This window comes from Ailuropoda melanoleuca, chromosome 4 (genome assembly GCF_002007445.2).
Source record: "Ailuropoda melanoleuca isolate Jingjing chromosome 4, ASM200744v2, whole genome shotgun sequence".
Lineage (NCBI taxonomy): Eukaryota > Metazoa > Chordata > Mammalia > Carnivora > Ursidae > Ailuropoda > Ailuropoda melanoleuca.
The window spans coordinates 5061943-5075575 of record NC_048221.1 but is presented as its reverse complement, the minus strand read 5'-3'; the positions used below and the strand labels follow the sequence as shown (position 1 = coordinate 5075575).

Genomic DNA, 13633 nt, shown 5'->3' with positions numbered 1-13633 from the left:
ACTCAGGTTTAGACAGGACATGAGTACTAGCAAGTGGGTTTGGGGACACTTTGATAGCAGTGAATTATTTGGGGAATTGGTTGGTTCAACTTGAGATCTGGTCGCTGTGAGTGGAGTCATCAGTATTATCACTGAGAAGGTGAGTGGGAGGATGGTATTGGGTATCAGGGTTGGAGTCAGATCTGTGCTGATTCTATGGGCATTTCTAGCTCTATGGGCTAATGGTATTTGAAATCAAGGAAATGGATGGATGGCCTAGACAGGGGTGTGGATGAACAAATGTGAGAGCAGGACTGATTTCTAAGAAGCATCAATTTTTGTGTTTAGTCAGTAAGAGGAACGGACATTAACAGGGAGGAGAAGAGAAGGAAGAGTATCAGGGAGAATGTTCTGTACCAGAACCTTGAAAAATGGTTTACAATGGAGGTCTTTGTGCAAAACAAAAATGGAACTGTGTGTTGGGAATATGGTGTTTCTGAGTTAGTTATTTATTGACAGGAGAATAGTTGAGTGAAGATGGGATTTGGGTGTGCAAGTGAAAGCAAGTGAGTATCTCAGGGTTGGGAGGGACATGATCTCACTGAAGATGAGACAGAGAGCTAGGAAAACCAGGAGATAGTGTGTCCTAAAGCATAGTAAAGAGATACTGAAAACCTGAAGTCTTGGGATACAAAGAAACTGTGATCCTTGTGTCCAAATGATGGTGGGTCAGGGGGTACCAGCATGTGTGTGGTTGACATGGACAAGGGTGGGAAGAGGGAAACATTGTCCAGGGAAAATGGTGGAGGGGAAAGGGTCTGGAGTTGGCACTGAGTAATGACCTCAAGCTTTCTGTCCTTGGCTTATATCTGCCTGATGGTGTCCCAGAACGAGTTCTCAGTGTGTGGTGCCTGCACCAGCGGCATCGGCATCACCTGGGAACCTTTAGAAATGCAGATTCTTGGCCCCACTCCAGACCTACTTGACTTGAGGTCCAGAAACCTGAGTTTTAACAATCCTCTGGAGAATTGTGGTGCACATTGCGATTCAAGACACATTTCTCCATGGAGAGAGGAGGGTGGAAAAGATCCAAACGAGTGAACATTCTTTGTGTCTGGTGGTCCTCATCCCCCATTTTATTCAAATATCACATTTCTTTTTGTTTTTAAAGGGCAAGCTCAAAAGAAACATGATGCCCCAGACTGCAGAGAAGAAAAGACGAGTCCATTTAGCCAAGGCCAAGAAGAAACATCATGAAAGAGCTGCATCTCTTATTAGGCTGACCAGTTGCATTTTTAAGAGGCCAGTCACAAGCATAACGTCCCATCCTGGCAATGAGGTCAGGTACAATCAATGGGACAGGGCCTTGGAGAAGCCCCAGCAAATCTCTGCATACAGGAGACTGCAGGGACTCCAGGCCTGCAGCAGTGAAGGAGAAATTTTAAGCACTTTGGACTTCATAAATACCTCACAAGTAATTGCACCAGGAAGTATGGGTGTAGGGTATCTACCTAGTGGCCCTGGGCCCAGCACGGTACCATCTTCAGCTTGGGCAGGGATGGTCCCAGAAGTGGGTCTCTGTCTCCCACCACCCATCTGCAGACAGCCAGTAACACCTGGAGATATCCGGAGACAGACTTGGAAAGTGAAAAAAGCCAGAGAGAGACTGGCTGAAGCCTTGAGGGCAGACAGGCTTGCCAGGGAGGTGGAGAGAGCCAGAAGCCAAGAGGAACGCTCTGACAACTAGAGGAAAAGCAGGAAAAGGTTGTGCGGAAGGATCCTTTGGGATGCTTCACCATGAGACAGCCCCCAGTTTCACTTCCTGTCCGATGCCAATCCTGTTTCTTGCTCTATGCCGCTGTGCTTTGTTATAGCAAAATTGTACGTCATTAAACTCTTTCGAGAGACAAAGGTGTGAAAGAGTGGAGTGGTGGTTTTGTGGGTAAGAGATTGGATTCCATGTGAAATAAGTCAGTCAGAGAAACACAATTATCATATGGTTTCACTTATATGTGGAACATAAGGAATGGTGCAGAGGACAATCGGGGTGGGGGGGAAACAGATTGGGAAGAAATCAGAGACGGAGACAAACCATATGAGACTCTTGACTCCAGGAAACAAACAGGGTTGCCAGAGGGGAGGAGTGCAGGGGGTTGGGGTAACTGGGTGTTGGGCATTAAGGAGGGCAGGTGATATGATGAGCACTGGGTGTTATACTGCACTAATGAATCATTGAACATTTTATCAAAAACCAATGATGTACTATAACTTGGCTAATTGAATTTAAATTAAAAAAATCGTTAACCATCAGGGAAATTCAAATCAAAACCACATTGAGATACCACCTTATGCCAGTTAGATGGCAAAAATTGACAAGGCAGGAAACAACAAATATTGGAGAGGATGTGGAGAAAAGGGATCCATCCTACATCGTTGGTGGGAATGCAAGTTGGTACAGCCATTTTGGAAAACAGTGGGGAGGTCCGTTAAAAAGTTAAAAATTGAGCTACCCTATGACCCAGCCATTGCACTACTGGGTATTTACCCCAAAGATACAGACATAGTGAAGAGAAGGGCCATATGCACCCCAATGTTCATAGCAGCATTGTCCATAATAGCTAAATCGTGGAAGGAGCCGAGATGCCCTTCAACAATGACTGGATTAAGAAGATGTGGTCCATATATACAATGGAATATTACTCAGCCATCAGAAAGAATGATTACCCAACATTTGCAGCAACATGGATGGGACTGGAGGAGATAATGCTAAGCGAAATAAGTCAAGCAGAGAAAGACAATTATCATATGGTTTCACTCATTTATGGAACATAAGAAGTAGGAAGATCAGTAGGAGAAGAAGGGGAAGAAGAAATGGGGGGTAATCAGAAGGGGGAATGAAGCATGAGAGACTATGGACTATGAGAAACAAACTGAGGGCCTCAGAGGGGAGGGGGGTGGGGGAATGGGATAGACTGGTGATGGGTAGTAAGGAGGGCACGTACTGCATGGTGCACTGGGTGTTATACACAAGTAATGAATCATGGAACTTTACATCGAAAACTAGGGATGTACTGTATGGTGACTAACATAATAAAAAAAAAAAGAAAAAAAGGAAAAAAAAGAAAAAAAAGGGAAAAAGAAAGAATCCTTGCTAGCAGGCTCACTGCCTTTGCCCTGAATGAAACTTGTCTATCTCACAGCATAAGACGCATTGGAATTATTCAATAAACAACTCATTTTACTTACAATTTATTCAGTAAACATTATAATCATTTATGGTGAACAAATAATTGATGGAATAAAGGTGTCACATTACAGATTTCAGAGGGGGAGACTGTCTCACTAGGGTCAGGACGGAAAAGAAGTGATGTGGTTCTGGAAGGATCTGGCATTTTCTGGACTTCTTAAACTCTTGGTAGAGTAGTTTTAGCAGAGGTGGGGAAGGAAGCCTGATTTCAAAGGGTCAAAGACTGAAAAACAGAAGGGTAGAGAGTGAGTGGAGGTGGACAGCTATGCCTGGGACAGATGTGACTTGCTTCTCCTATAGCAGGCTCTGGATTTAACTTAGTGAAAGCTCCCTCCCCGAGCCAGCAGCTTTGGTGGAGGCTGATTCCACCCCAGAATTGGGGCAGGTCTGACTCTTCAGTGTGAGCTAATCTGCATATTCCAAACTCTCAATGTCCTGGGGTAGGACATCCCATGGCCCTCTCTGGTCCAGTAGGATCCAGGCACAGAGCCCTTTATGGAGCGTTAGGTGGAGCCCAGTACACAGGGCTCTTACCTGACAGACCTGGCATTCTGGGAGGTGGAGCTGAGTGAGGTCATAGTGTAGGAACGGTTGCCTGGGTTTGAGGTCACCTGGGAGGACAGCATAGTAGGGGTGGGTGTGGGGGTGGGTGTGGGTGTGGGCAGGACAAGACCTGCTCCCCTCATTTGTATTCTGCAGCAAGTATCTGTCTGGACATAATCTACTCAAGTTCCATTAACATAGCTGATTTCTACCCTCATTGAAAAGGAGCAAGAAGAAAACCCCCTGGATAGGGGGGCTTTTGGCGCTCTCCACTCTAGTGATGATGCCGCTAGCCACATTCACTGTCCCCTGGGTACTCACTGCCCCGATGCCGAGTTCTCTAGATTATCCAAACCAGCACATATGTTCTGTAAGGATTCCCACCCCCTTGCTTTACCCAAGTGAATCTCAGGTCAACCCAGGGAGTATCTATTACAAAGCTGTGAACACCAAAACAGCATGGTATTGGCACAAAAACAGACACATAGAGCAATGGAACAGAATAGAGAGCCCAGAAATGGACCCTCAACTCTATGGTCAACTAATCTTTGACAAATCAGGAAAAAATATCCAATGGGAATAAAGACAGTCTCTTTGATAAGTGGTGCTGGGAAAATCGGACAGGTACATATAGAAGAATAAAATTGGGCCATTCCCTTACACCATACACAAAGATAAACCATGAGAGACTATGGACTCTGGGAAACAAACTGGGGGCGTCAGAGGGGAGGGGGGGTGGGGTAATGGGATAGGCTGGTGATGGGTATTAAGGAGGGCACATATTGCATGGTGCACTGGGTGTTATATGCAAGTAATGAATCATGGAACTTTACATCAAAAACTAGGGATGTACTGTATGGTGACTAACATAATATAATAAAAAATATTATTAAAAAAAACAAAGATAAACTCAAAATGGATGAAAGACTTCAATGTGAGACAGGAATCCATCAAAATCCTAGAGGAGAACATAGGCAGTAAGCTCTTTGACATCGTCCACAGTAAGTTCTTTCAAGACATGTCTCCAAAGGCAAGGGAAACAAAAGCAAAAATGAACTTTTGGGACTTCAACAAAATTAAAAGCTTCTGCACAGCAAAGGAAACAGTCAACACAACTAAGAGGCAGCCCACGGAATGGGAGAAGATATTTGCAAATGACATTACAGATAAAGGGTTGGTATCCAAGATCATAAAAAACTTCTCAAACTCAACACTCAAAAAACAAATAACCCAGTCAAGAAATGGGCAGAAGACATGAACAGATACTTCTCCAAAGAAGACATACAAATGGCCAACAGACACATGAAAAAAGTGCTCAACATCATTAGTCATCAGGGAAATACAAATCAAGACCACAATGAGGTGTCACCGTACACCAGTTAGAATGGCAAAAATTAAGAAATCAGGAAACAACAAATGTTGGAGAGGATGTGGAGAAAGGGGAACCATCCTACATTGTTGGTGGGATTGCAAGCTGGTACAGCCACTCTGGAAAACAGTATGGTGGTTCCTCAAGTTGTTAAAAATAGAGCTACCCTCTGACCCAGCAAATGCACTACTGGGTATTTACCCCAAAGATACAGATGTAGTGAAAAGAAGGGGCATGTTCTTAGCAGCAATGTCCACAATAGCCAAACTGTGGAAGAAGCCGAGATGCCCTTCAACAGATGAATGGATAAAGAAGATGTGGTTCATATATACAATGGACTATTACTCAGCTATCAGAAAAGATGATTACCCGCCATTTGCATCGACATAGATGGAACTGGAGGGATTATGCTAAGTGAAGTAAGTCAAGCAGAGAAAGACAATTATCATATGGTTTCACTCATATGTGGAATATAAGGAATAGCACCGAGGACCATAGGGGAAGGGAGGGAAATCTGAAGGGGTGAGAAATCAGAGAGGGAGATGAACCATGAGAGACTATGGACCCCGGGAAATAAACTGAGGGTCTCAGAGGGGAGGGGGTGGGGGGAGGCAGTAACAGGGTGATGGGTATTAAGGAGGGCACGCGTTTGGATGTAACTAATGAATCATTGAATGCTACATCAAAAACCAATGACGTACTATACAGTGGCTAACTGAGCATAACAACAACAAAAAATAAACCACATGATTATGTGCAAAAAAAAAAAGAATACAAAAACACTAATTCGAAAGGATATAGGCACCCTATGTTTATTGCAGCATTATTTCCAATAGCCAAGTTATGGAAGCAGCCCAAGTGTACATTGACAAATGAATAGGTAAAGAAGATGTGGTGTGTGTGTATATATATAAACCTATATATAGGTATATACGTATGCATATGTAAATATATGTAGATATACATATATACGTATGCATATATATGCATACACACATACACACACACATACACACACACACACACACACACACATATATATATTCAGCCATAAAAAGAATGAAATCTTGCCATTTGGAATGACATGGATGGAGCTAAAGGGTATAAGGCTGAGCAAAATAAGTCAGTCAGAGAAAGACAAATGCCATATGATTTCACTCATATGGAATTTAAGAAATGAAGCAAACAATGGGGGAAAATTAGAGACGAACCAAGAAACAAACTTAAATATAGAGAACAGACTGATGGTTACCGGGGGGAAGGATGGGGAAAATGGGGGATGGGGATTGAGAGTGCATTTGTTGTAATGAGCACTGAGTACTATATAGAATTGGTGAATCACTATATTGTGCGCCTGAAACTAATATAACACTGTATGTTAACTATACTGAAATGAGAATAAAAAACATAATAAAAATAAAAAAATAAAAAAATTAACTGTATAATTCAATGGCTTTTAGTGTAGTCACAGATTTGTACAACCATCACCACAATCAATTTTAGAACATTTTCAACACCCTCCCCTAAAATCTGCATTCCTGAGCAATCACCCCCAATCTCCCCATCCACCCACCCCCTAGTCCCTGGCAACCACTAGTCTACTTTCTGTGTCTCGGGACTTGCCTATCTGGACACTTCACGTAAATGGAATCACACTCTCTGTGACCTTTTGTGTCTGGCTTCTTTCATTGAGCATCTTGTGTTCAATGTCCATCCACGATTGTAGCATGTGTCAATGCTTCATTGCTTTTTATGGCTGAGGAATAGCGCAGTGTATGGATGGATCACATTTCTTATGAGTTCATGGGCATGTTAGTCATTTCCACTTTCTGGCTCTTGTGAATAACTCCACTGTGAACACTGGTGTACAAGTCTTTGTGTTGATATATATTTTCAATTTTCTTGGGTATATACCTAGCAGTGGAATTGCTGAGAATATGATAATTCTATGTTTAACTGTTTGAGGAGCTGCCAGGCTCTTTTTTTTAAAATTCATAATAATATTTTATTATATTATGTTATTCACCATACAGTACATCCCTGGTTTTTGATGTAAAGTTCGATGATTCATTGGTTGCATGTAACACGGGCTCTTAACCAAAGCAGCTCCATGGCTTTCCTTTCCCGTCAGCACCAAAGAGTTTTCTGCTTACTCTGCATCCTCACACCTTGATGACAGTCTTGTTAGATACCCTGCATTAACATATGCAGCAAAGCACTCCCTGGATTCCTAACCCACAGGACTTTGGAGACAATAAATGTTGTTCAAGTCACTAAGTCTGGGGTCACTTGTTACATGGCAATATATATTGAAGACACCGGCACATTATGGTGAGGTACTCCTCCCTAGATCACCCCTCTCTATTCTGAGGATAGTCTCCTGAACACTTGTGCAAGCAGAGTGCAAACCCATGAAGTGGTGAAGCCAACCTGATTCTGACAGTTCTGGAAAGTTGGATCACTATTGTCGATGTTAGAGCAGGTCACATGGTTGATTTCTAGGACAGAAAAGAGATAAGGTGGGTTAACAACATAGGTTCATCACAGGAAAGAAGGTGCCATGTCTACTTTATTTATTTATTTTTTATGTTAAATACAATTTAATCTTTCTTTGATAAATCACAAAGTTCTTTGGTATACGCAGAATCATCAGAGTGTACTTAAGAAATATAGAAAAAAGTGATTTTGTAAATTTTTAATACATGTATGTTCTTTTTATATGAAATAATTGTATATTTAATTAGAAAAAAATGAAAAAGGTCAAGGGTAAATTTTTAGGAAAAACATTACAAGTACATGAATGGCAGACATAATCAATTGATAGCTTCTCATATGTATTTTTGTTTTGAATATGTGTTTGTATATAAAGTAAAGACCATTCTCCTGAGGTACAAATTCTGATATGTCATCAACTTTTTTTTGTTTTATTCTTATTTATTTATTTAAATATTCTATTTCTTTTTTATAATAATTTTTTATTATGTTAGTCACCATACAGTATATCCTTAGTTCTTGATGTAATGTTCCATGATTCATTATTTGCATATAACACCCAGTGCACCATGCAATATGTGCCCTCCTTAATACCCATCACCGGCCTATCCCAATCCCCCAACCCCTTCCCCTCTGAAGCCCTCAGTTTGTTTCCCAAAGTCCACAGTCTCTCATAGTTCATTCCCTCTTCTGTATACCCCCCCTTCATTCTTCCCGTCCTCCTCCTACCAATCTCCCTGCTATTTCTTATGTTCCATAAATGAGTGAAACCATATGATAATTGTCTTTCTCTGCTTGACTTATTTCACTTAGCATAATCTGCTCCAGTCCTGTCCATGTTGCTGCAAATGTTGGGTAATCGTTCTTTCTGATGGCTGAGTAATATTCCATTGTATATATGGACCACATCTTCTTAATCTAGTCATCTGGTGAAGGGCATCTCTGATCCTTCCACAATTTGGCTATTGTGGACCATGCTGCTATGAACATTGGGGTGCATGTGGCCCTTCTCTTCACTACGTCTGTATCTTTGGGGTAAACACCCAGAGTGCAATGGCTGGATCATAGGGTAGCTCAATTTTTAACTTTTTAAGGGACCTCCCCATTGTTTTCCAAAGTGGCTGTACCAACTTGCATTCCCACCAACAGTGTAAGAGGGATCCCCTTTCTCCACGTCCTCTCCAACATTTGTTGTCTCTTGCCTTGCCAATTTTTGCCATTCTAACTGGCATAAGGTGGTATCTCAATGTGGTTTTGATTTGAATTTCCCTGATGGCTAATGATTTTGAACATTTTTTTCATGTGTCTGTTAGCCATTTGTATGTCTTCATTGGAAAAGTGTCTGTTCATATCTTTTGCCCATCTTCTGATTTGATTATTTGTTTCTTGTGTATTGAGTTTGAGAAGTTCTTTGTAGATCTTGGATACCAGTCTTTTATCTGTAGTGTCATTTGCAAATATCTTCTCCCATTCTGTGGGCTGCCTCTTAGTTTTTTTGACTGTTTCCTCGGCTGTGCAGAAGCTTTTTATCTTGATGAAGTCCCATAAGTTCATTTTTTCTTTTGTTTCTCTTGCCTTGGGAGATGTGTCATGAAAAAAGTTGCTGTGGCCGATGTCAAAGAGGTTGCAGCCTATGTTCTCCTCTATGATTTTGATGGATTCTTGTTACATTGAGGTCTTTCATCCATTTGGAGCTCATGAGAGACTCTTAACTATTAGAAACTAACTGAGGATTGCTGGAGGGGAGGGGAGTGGGGGGATGGGGTACTGGGTGATGGGCATTAAGGCAGGCACATGATGTGATGAGCACTGGGTGTTATACGTAACTGATAAATTGTTGAACTCTACATCTGAAACTAGGTGTACTATATGTTGGCTTATGGAATTCAAATAAATAAAATAAAATAAAATATAGGTTTCATTGTATAATTTCTGTTTTACAAATGGTGTTATGGATATGCACGTGTTAGCGTTAGGAGACTGTGGGCATGGTCATCCGTATGTGAGAATCCCATGAACACATCCCCGTGCTGTGCCAAGGTTGTAAAAGCACCTGAACATGCCTCACTCAAGAACGAAATCATAAGCCCGGACCATGGTAAGTTTACAAGCTATCTGGAGTTTCCCTCTGAGAATGCCCGAGAAATTATTGACTCACAACAAAACATTGGGTGGTTTTGAGTCCCCGCTCATGGTAATGTACGATTCTAGTGAATGTGACTTTGGAGCTGGTTCTTCGATGTGGGGGTGGGGGTGGGGCAAGGCCGCCCTGTGCACTGCGGGAGGTTGAGCAGCAGCACTAACTTCTACCAGTAGATGGCAGTAGCACCCCCAGTTATGACCACCAAAACTGTCTCCGGACACAGCCATGTGTCCCCTAGGGGACAGAAATACCCCCAGGGTAAGACCCACTGGTGTAACGGAAGGGCAGGGCCCAGGCTTTGCCTTGGGAAGAACTGAGTTTGTGTTTTGATTCTGCTGTGTACTCTCTGAGTGACTTTGAGCAAATTTCTTAACCCCCTTAGCCTTAGTTTCCTCACCAGTAAAATGAGAATCATGATAATCATGTCTACTTCATGGCTGCTATGAGCTTTGGATGAATTAATGCATACAAAGTATTTAATACATTTCTGGGCACACAGTAATAAACAATCAGTAAATGGTAGCTATTTTTTCTACAGTGGACTCGTACGGTGGACTGGTTTGGCATAAGTGATCAGCAGACAGAGCAAGAAGTGAGTGTGAATAGTACTGGTGAATCCAGCCCACTGTTGAGATGGCCCCAGGGTGAGCCAGGATGGGAGGCCAGCCACAGCTGGACGGTCAGCCCTCCTGGGTTCCGTCTTGCCTTGCACTGTGTGATTGTCTAGCCCAGGGTTCTCAGCCTCACTGAGAATAGGATTTTTCATTCAAAAGAGCTAATAAGAATGCACATTTACCTTCCCTTTCTTCATTTAACCCCTGTGGGCAAAAAAGAACAAATAAGAATTGTTAAAATAAAGACTAATGGAGACTAGTCCCCGAAATCCTGAAGAGTGCCATCAACAGACCAGAAAGTTCTAAGGAGGGGCGCCTGGGTGGCACAGTCGTTAAGCATCTGCCTTCGGCTCAGGGCGTGATCCCGGCATTCTGGGATCGAGTCCCACATCAGGCTCCTCTGCTGGGAGCCTGCTTCTTCCTCTCCCACTCCCCCTGCTTGTGTTCCCTCTCTCGCTGGCTGTCTCTCTCTGTCAAATAAATAAATACCCCAAAGATACAGATGTAGTGAAGAGAAGGGCCATTTGCATCCCAATGTTCATAGCAGCATTGTCCACTTATAGCCAAATCGTGGAAGGAACCGAGATGCCCTTCAACAGATGACTGGATTAAGAAGTCGTGGTCCATATATACAATGGAATATTACTCAGCTATCAGAAAGAACGAGTTCTCAACATTTGCTGCAACATGGACGGCACTGGAGGAGATAATGCTAAGTGAAATAAGTCAAGCAGAGAAAGACAATTATCATATGATTTCTCTCATCTATGGAACATAAGAACTAGGAGGATCGGTAGGGGAAGAAAGGGATAAAGAAAAGGGGGGTAATCAGAAGGGGGAATGAAACATGAGAGACTATGGACTATGAGAAACAAACTGAAGACTTCAGAGGGGAGGGGGTGGGGGAATGGGATAGACTGGTGATGGGTAGTAAGGAGGGCACGTATTGCATGGTGCACTGGGTGTTATACGCAACTAATGAATCATCGAACTTTGCATCAGAAACCAGGGATGTACTGTATGGCGACTAACATAATATAATTTAAAAATTTTTTAAAAATCTTAAAAAAAAGAAAGTTCTAAGGCATTTCTGTAAGATATGGTGCAAATGAGCTTGAGTGCTGAGAGAAACCAGAATGGGAAGAACTCTGAAAACCACAGGCACCAGATTTCTCCTACTGACCTACACAGGAAGCTTGTCAATGGAGAACTGCACAGGGTCCACACTCCAAGGCAGCAGGAGCTGAAAGTAGGAGTGGCCAACTGGGGACACCACTTCCAACTTGACATTTCATGTCACCAAACTGTACCATCTGCCATGTGGATAAAGCAGATAAAGTTAGCTGCTTAAATGAAGCCGAGGGTTTGTTTCAGGGCGCTGATGCCGGAAGCAAGTAGCACACAGGCTGGTAAAACTGACTCTCACCCAGGACATCTCTAATTCCAGAGCCAGAGGGGCCTATGATCTGCTTACCCCTTCCCTAGTCCATAACCTAAAAGAAACCTACCTGCCTGGTATTCTGTTCCTATCTGGTTTTTGTACATGGATCAGTGGTCATCCTTTTCTGTTACTGCAAGTCCACAATGCCAAGAAAACCTGCACCAGGCATCTGTATTAAGTAGCCTTAATAAGTATGGAGGCACAGCCATAGACCCCATGACATTGAAGAAATGTTTTAAGCCAGCTTGAAGGAAAAGCAAGACAGGAAACAGTGACAGCAAAGTGTACTGGACCCAGTTTATGGCCAACATCACTTTTGCTCACTCATATCTCCCAAGTCCCCTGAGACACTCCAGGTGCCTTGTCTCCTAATAGCACAGACTGACTTGACCTCCCCCAGCTGAGGTTCCCCTGGTGTGGTGGGCATCATAGCAGCTCCAACGCCCAGATCTGACCTCATCATACACATGGAGGCTCTGGGATCTCCCACCTGGACTCAGATGGACTGCTCTGCTGTGGGATGCAGTATCTGCTTTCCCCAGACAGGCAAAGCAACCCAGAAGTCAGGGAAAGTCCAATGAGGCAAAGCTTGACCAAGGGGAGAGACAACATGAGAAGGAGCTGGCCTCTCTCTTTTTCTCCCTCTCTCCTCCTGCCAAGGGACTGTCCCAAAACAGTTATAAGTGGCCTTTCTGGAAAGTCTTGCATGGCCACACCACCATTTGCATTGTCTTACAAGGCAGCATCCAGCACAGGGACGCACGATCTTGAATTTGCTTTCCCCCCTTCCCTGCTTCATATCTTCTTCTTCCCTCACTGTTGCTGCCCAGGATTGCACGCACAACCGCTACTGAAAGCCTGAGTACGTGTTGTGCCTCGGGTTCTGTTTTCTAGGAAAATCTGGCCTAAGGTACACAGTTAATACAGGAAAGAGGAGAGAACTTAAAATCCTCAGAAAGGATCTCCAGAAAGATTCAAGAAGTCATTTTTTAAATAACATAATAATAGGCTTTCTTCAAGCCATTCTGTACCTTAAACTTACATAGAACTATATGTCAATTATATCTCCCTATGACTGCGGGCAAATTTTTAAAAACAAAAAATAAAGCAGCCTTTCTCTTCCTAGTATTTTAGGGAAGATTTTAATTAAGGCAAGATATTTGTTTTTTAATTATTATCAAACATTTCAGATTTTAATATAACTATATTATTATATTATCTACAATATATTAGAATATATTATTACTATATTATATTATTAGTATATTACATATATTATATTATTTATTGTTATTAGGATTCATGTTGTGGGGAGCAATATAATATAGAAACAGTCTGTTACCATGCCAATAAGTATTTCAATCTTTTGTCTGAGACACAGAAAGAGTTATAACAGTGAATTTGATTAATACCTATATAAGTTATGACTCTATATGTTGATTTGAAAAGACGAGTAGGAATCATACCAAATAAATAATATGTCCAGCTACAGAGAGGTTTAATCTTAGATATTTTAATATTTTCCTTTCTTTTTTTTTTAACATTTTGCTTATATATATAGTATGTTGATACATGTGCTATATCTAACCATGGTTTTTGCCTTTGACAAAACTCTTCATCTCAATAAATATCTTATATCAAGTAAAAGGAAGAAGAAGTTGCTATGGAGATGGTACAATGAAAGAACAATAACCAAAACAGTTTCTGAGAAATTAAAGCTGTGGTCTATTGCACGGAGCACTGGGTGTTATACGCAAACAATGAATCACGGAGCATTACATCAAAAACTAAGGCTGTGCTGTAT

General features: G+C 42.1%; 1 protein-coding gene across 1 annotated transcript; it reads left to right on the top strand.

Moving 5' to 3' along the window:
- Window positions 1–697: 697 nt before the first annotated feature.
- LOC105241655 (putative methyl-CpG-binding domain protein 3-like 5) lies at window positions 698–1726 on the top strand. The gene is made up of 2 exons (XM_011236230.2): window positions 698–703; window positions 1151–1726. Exons 1-2 carry the CDS (start codon window positions 698–700, stop codon window positions 1724–1726), a joined length of 582 nt encoding a protein of 193 aa, XP_011234532.2.
- Window positions 1727–13633: the final 11907 nt, after the last annotated feature.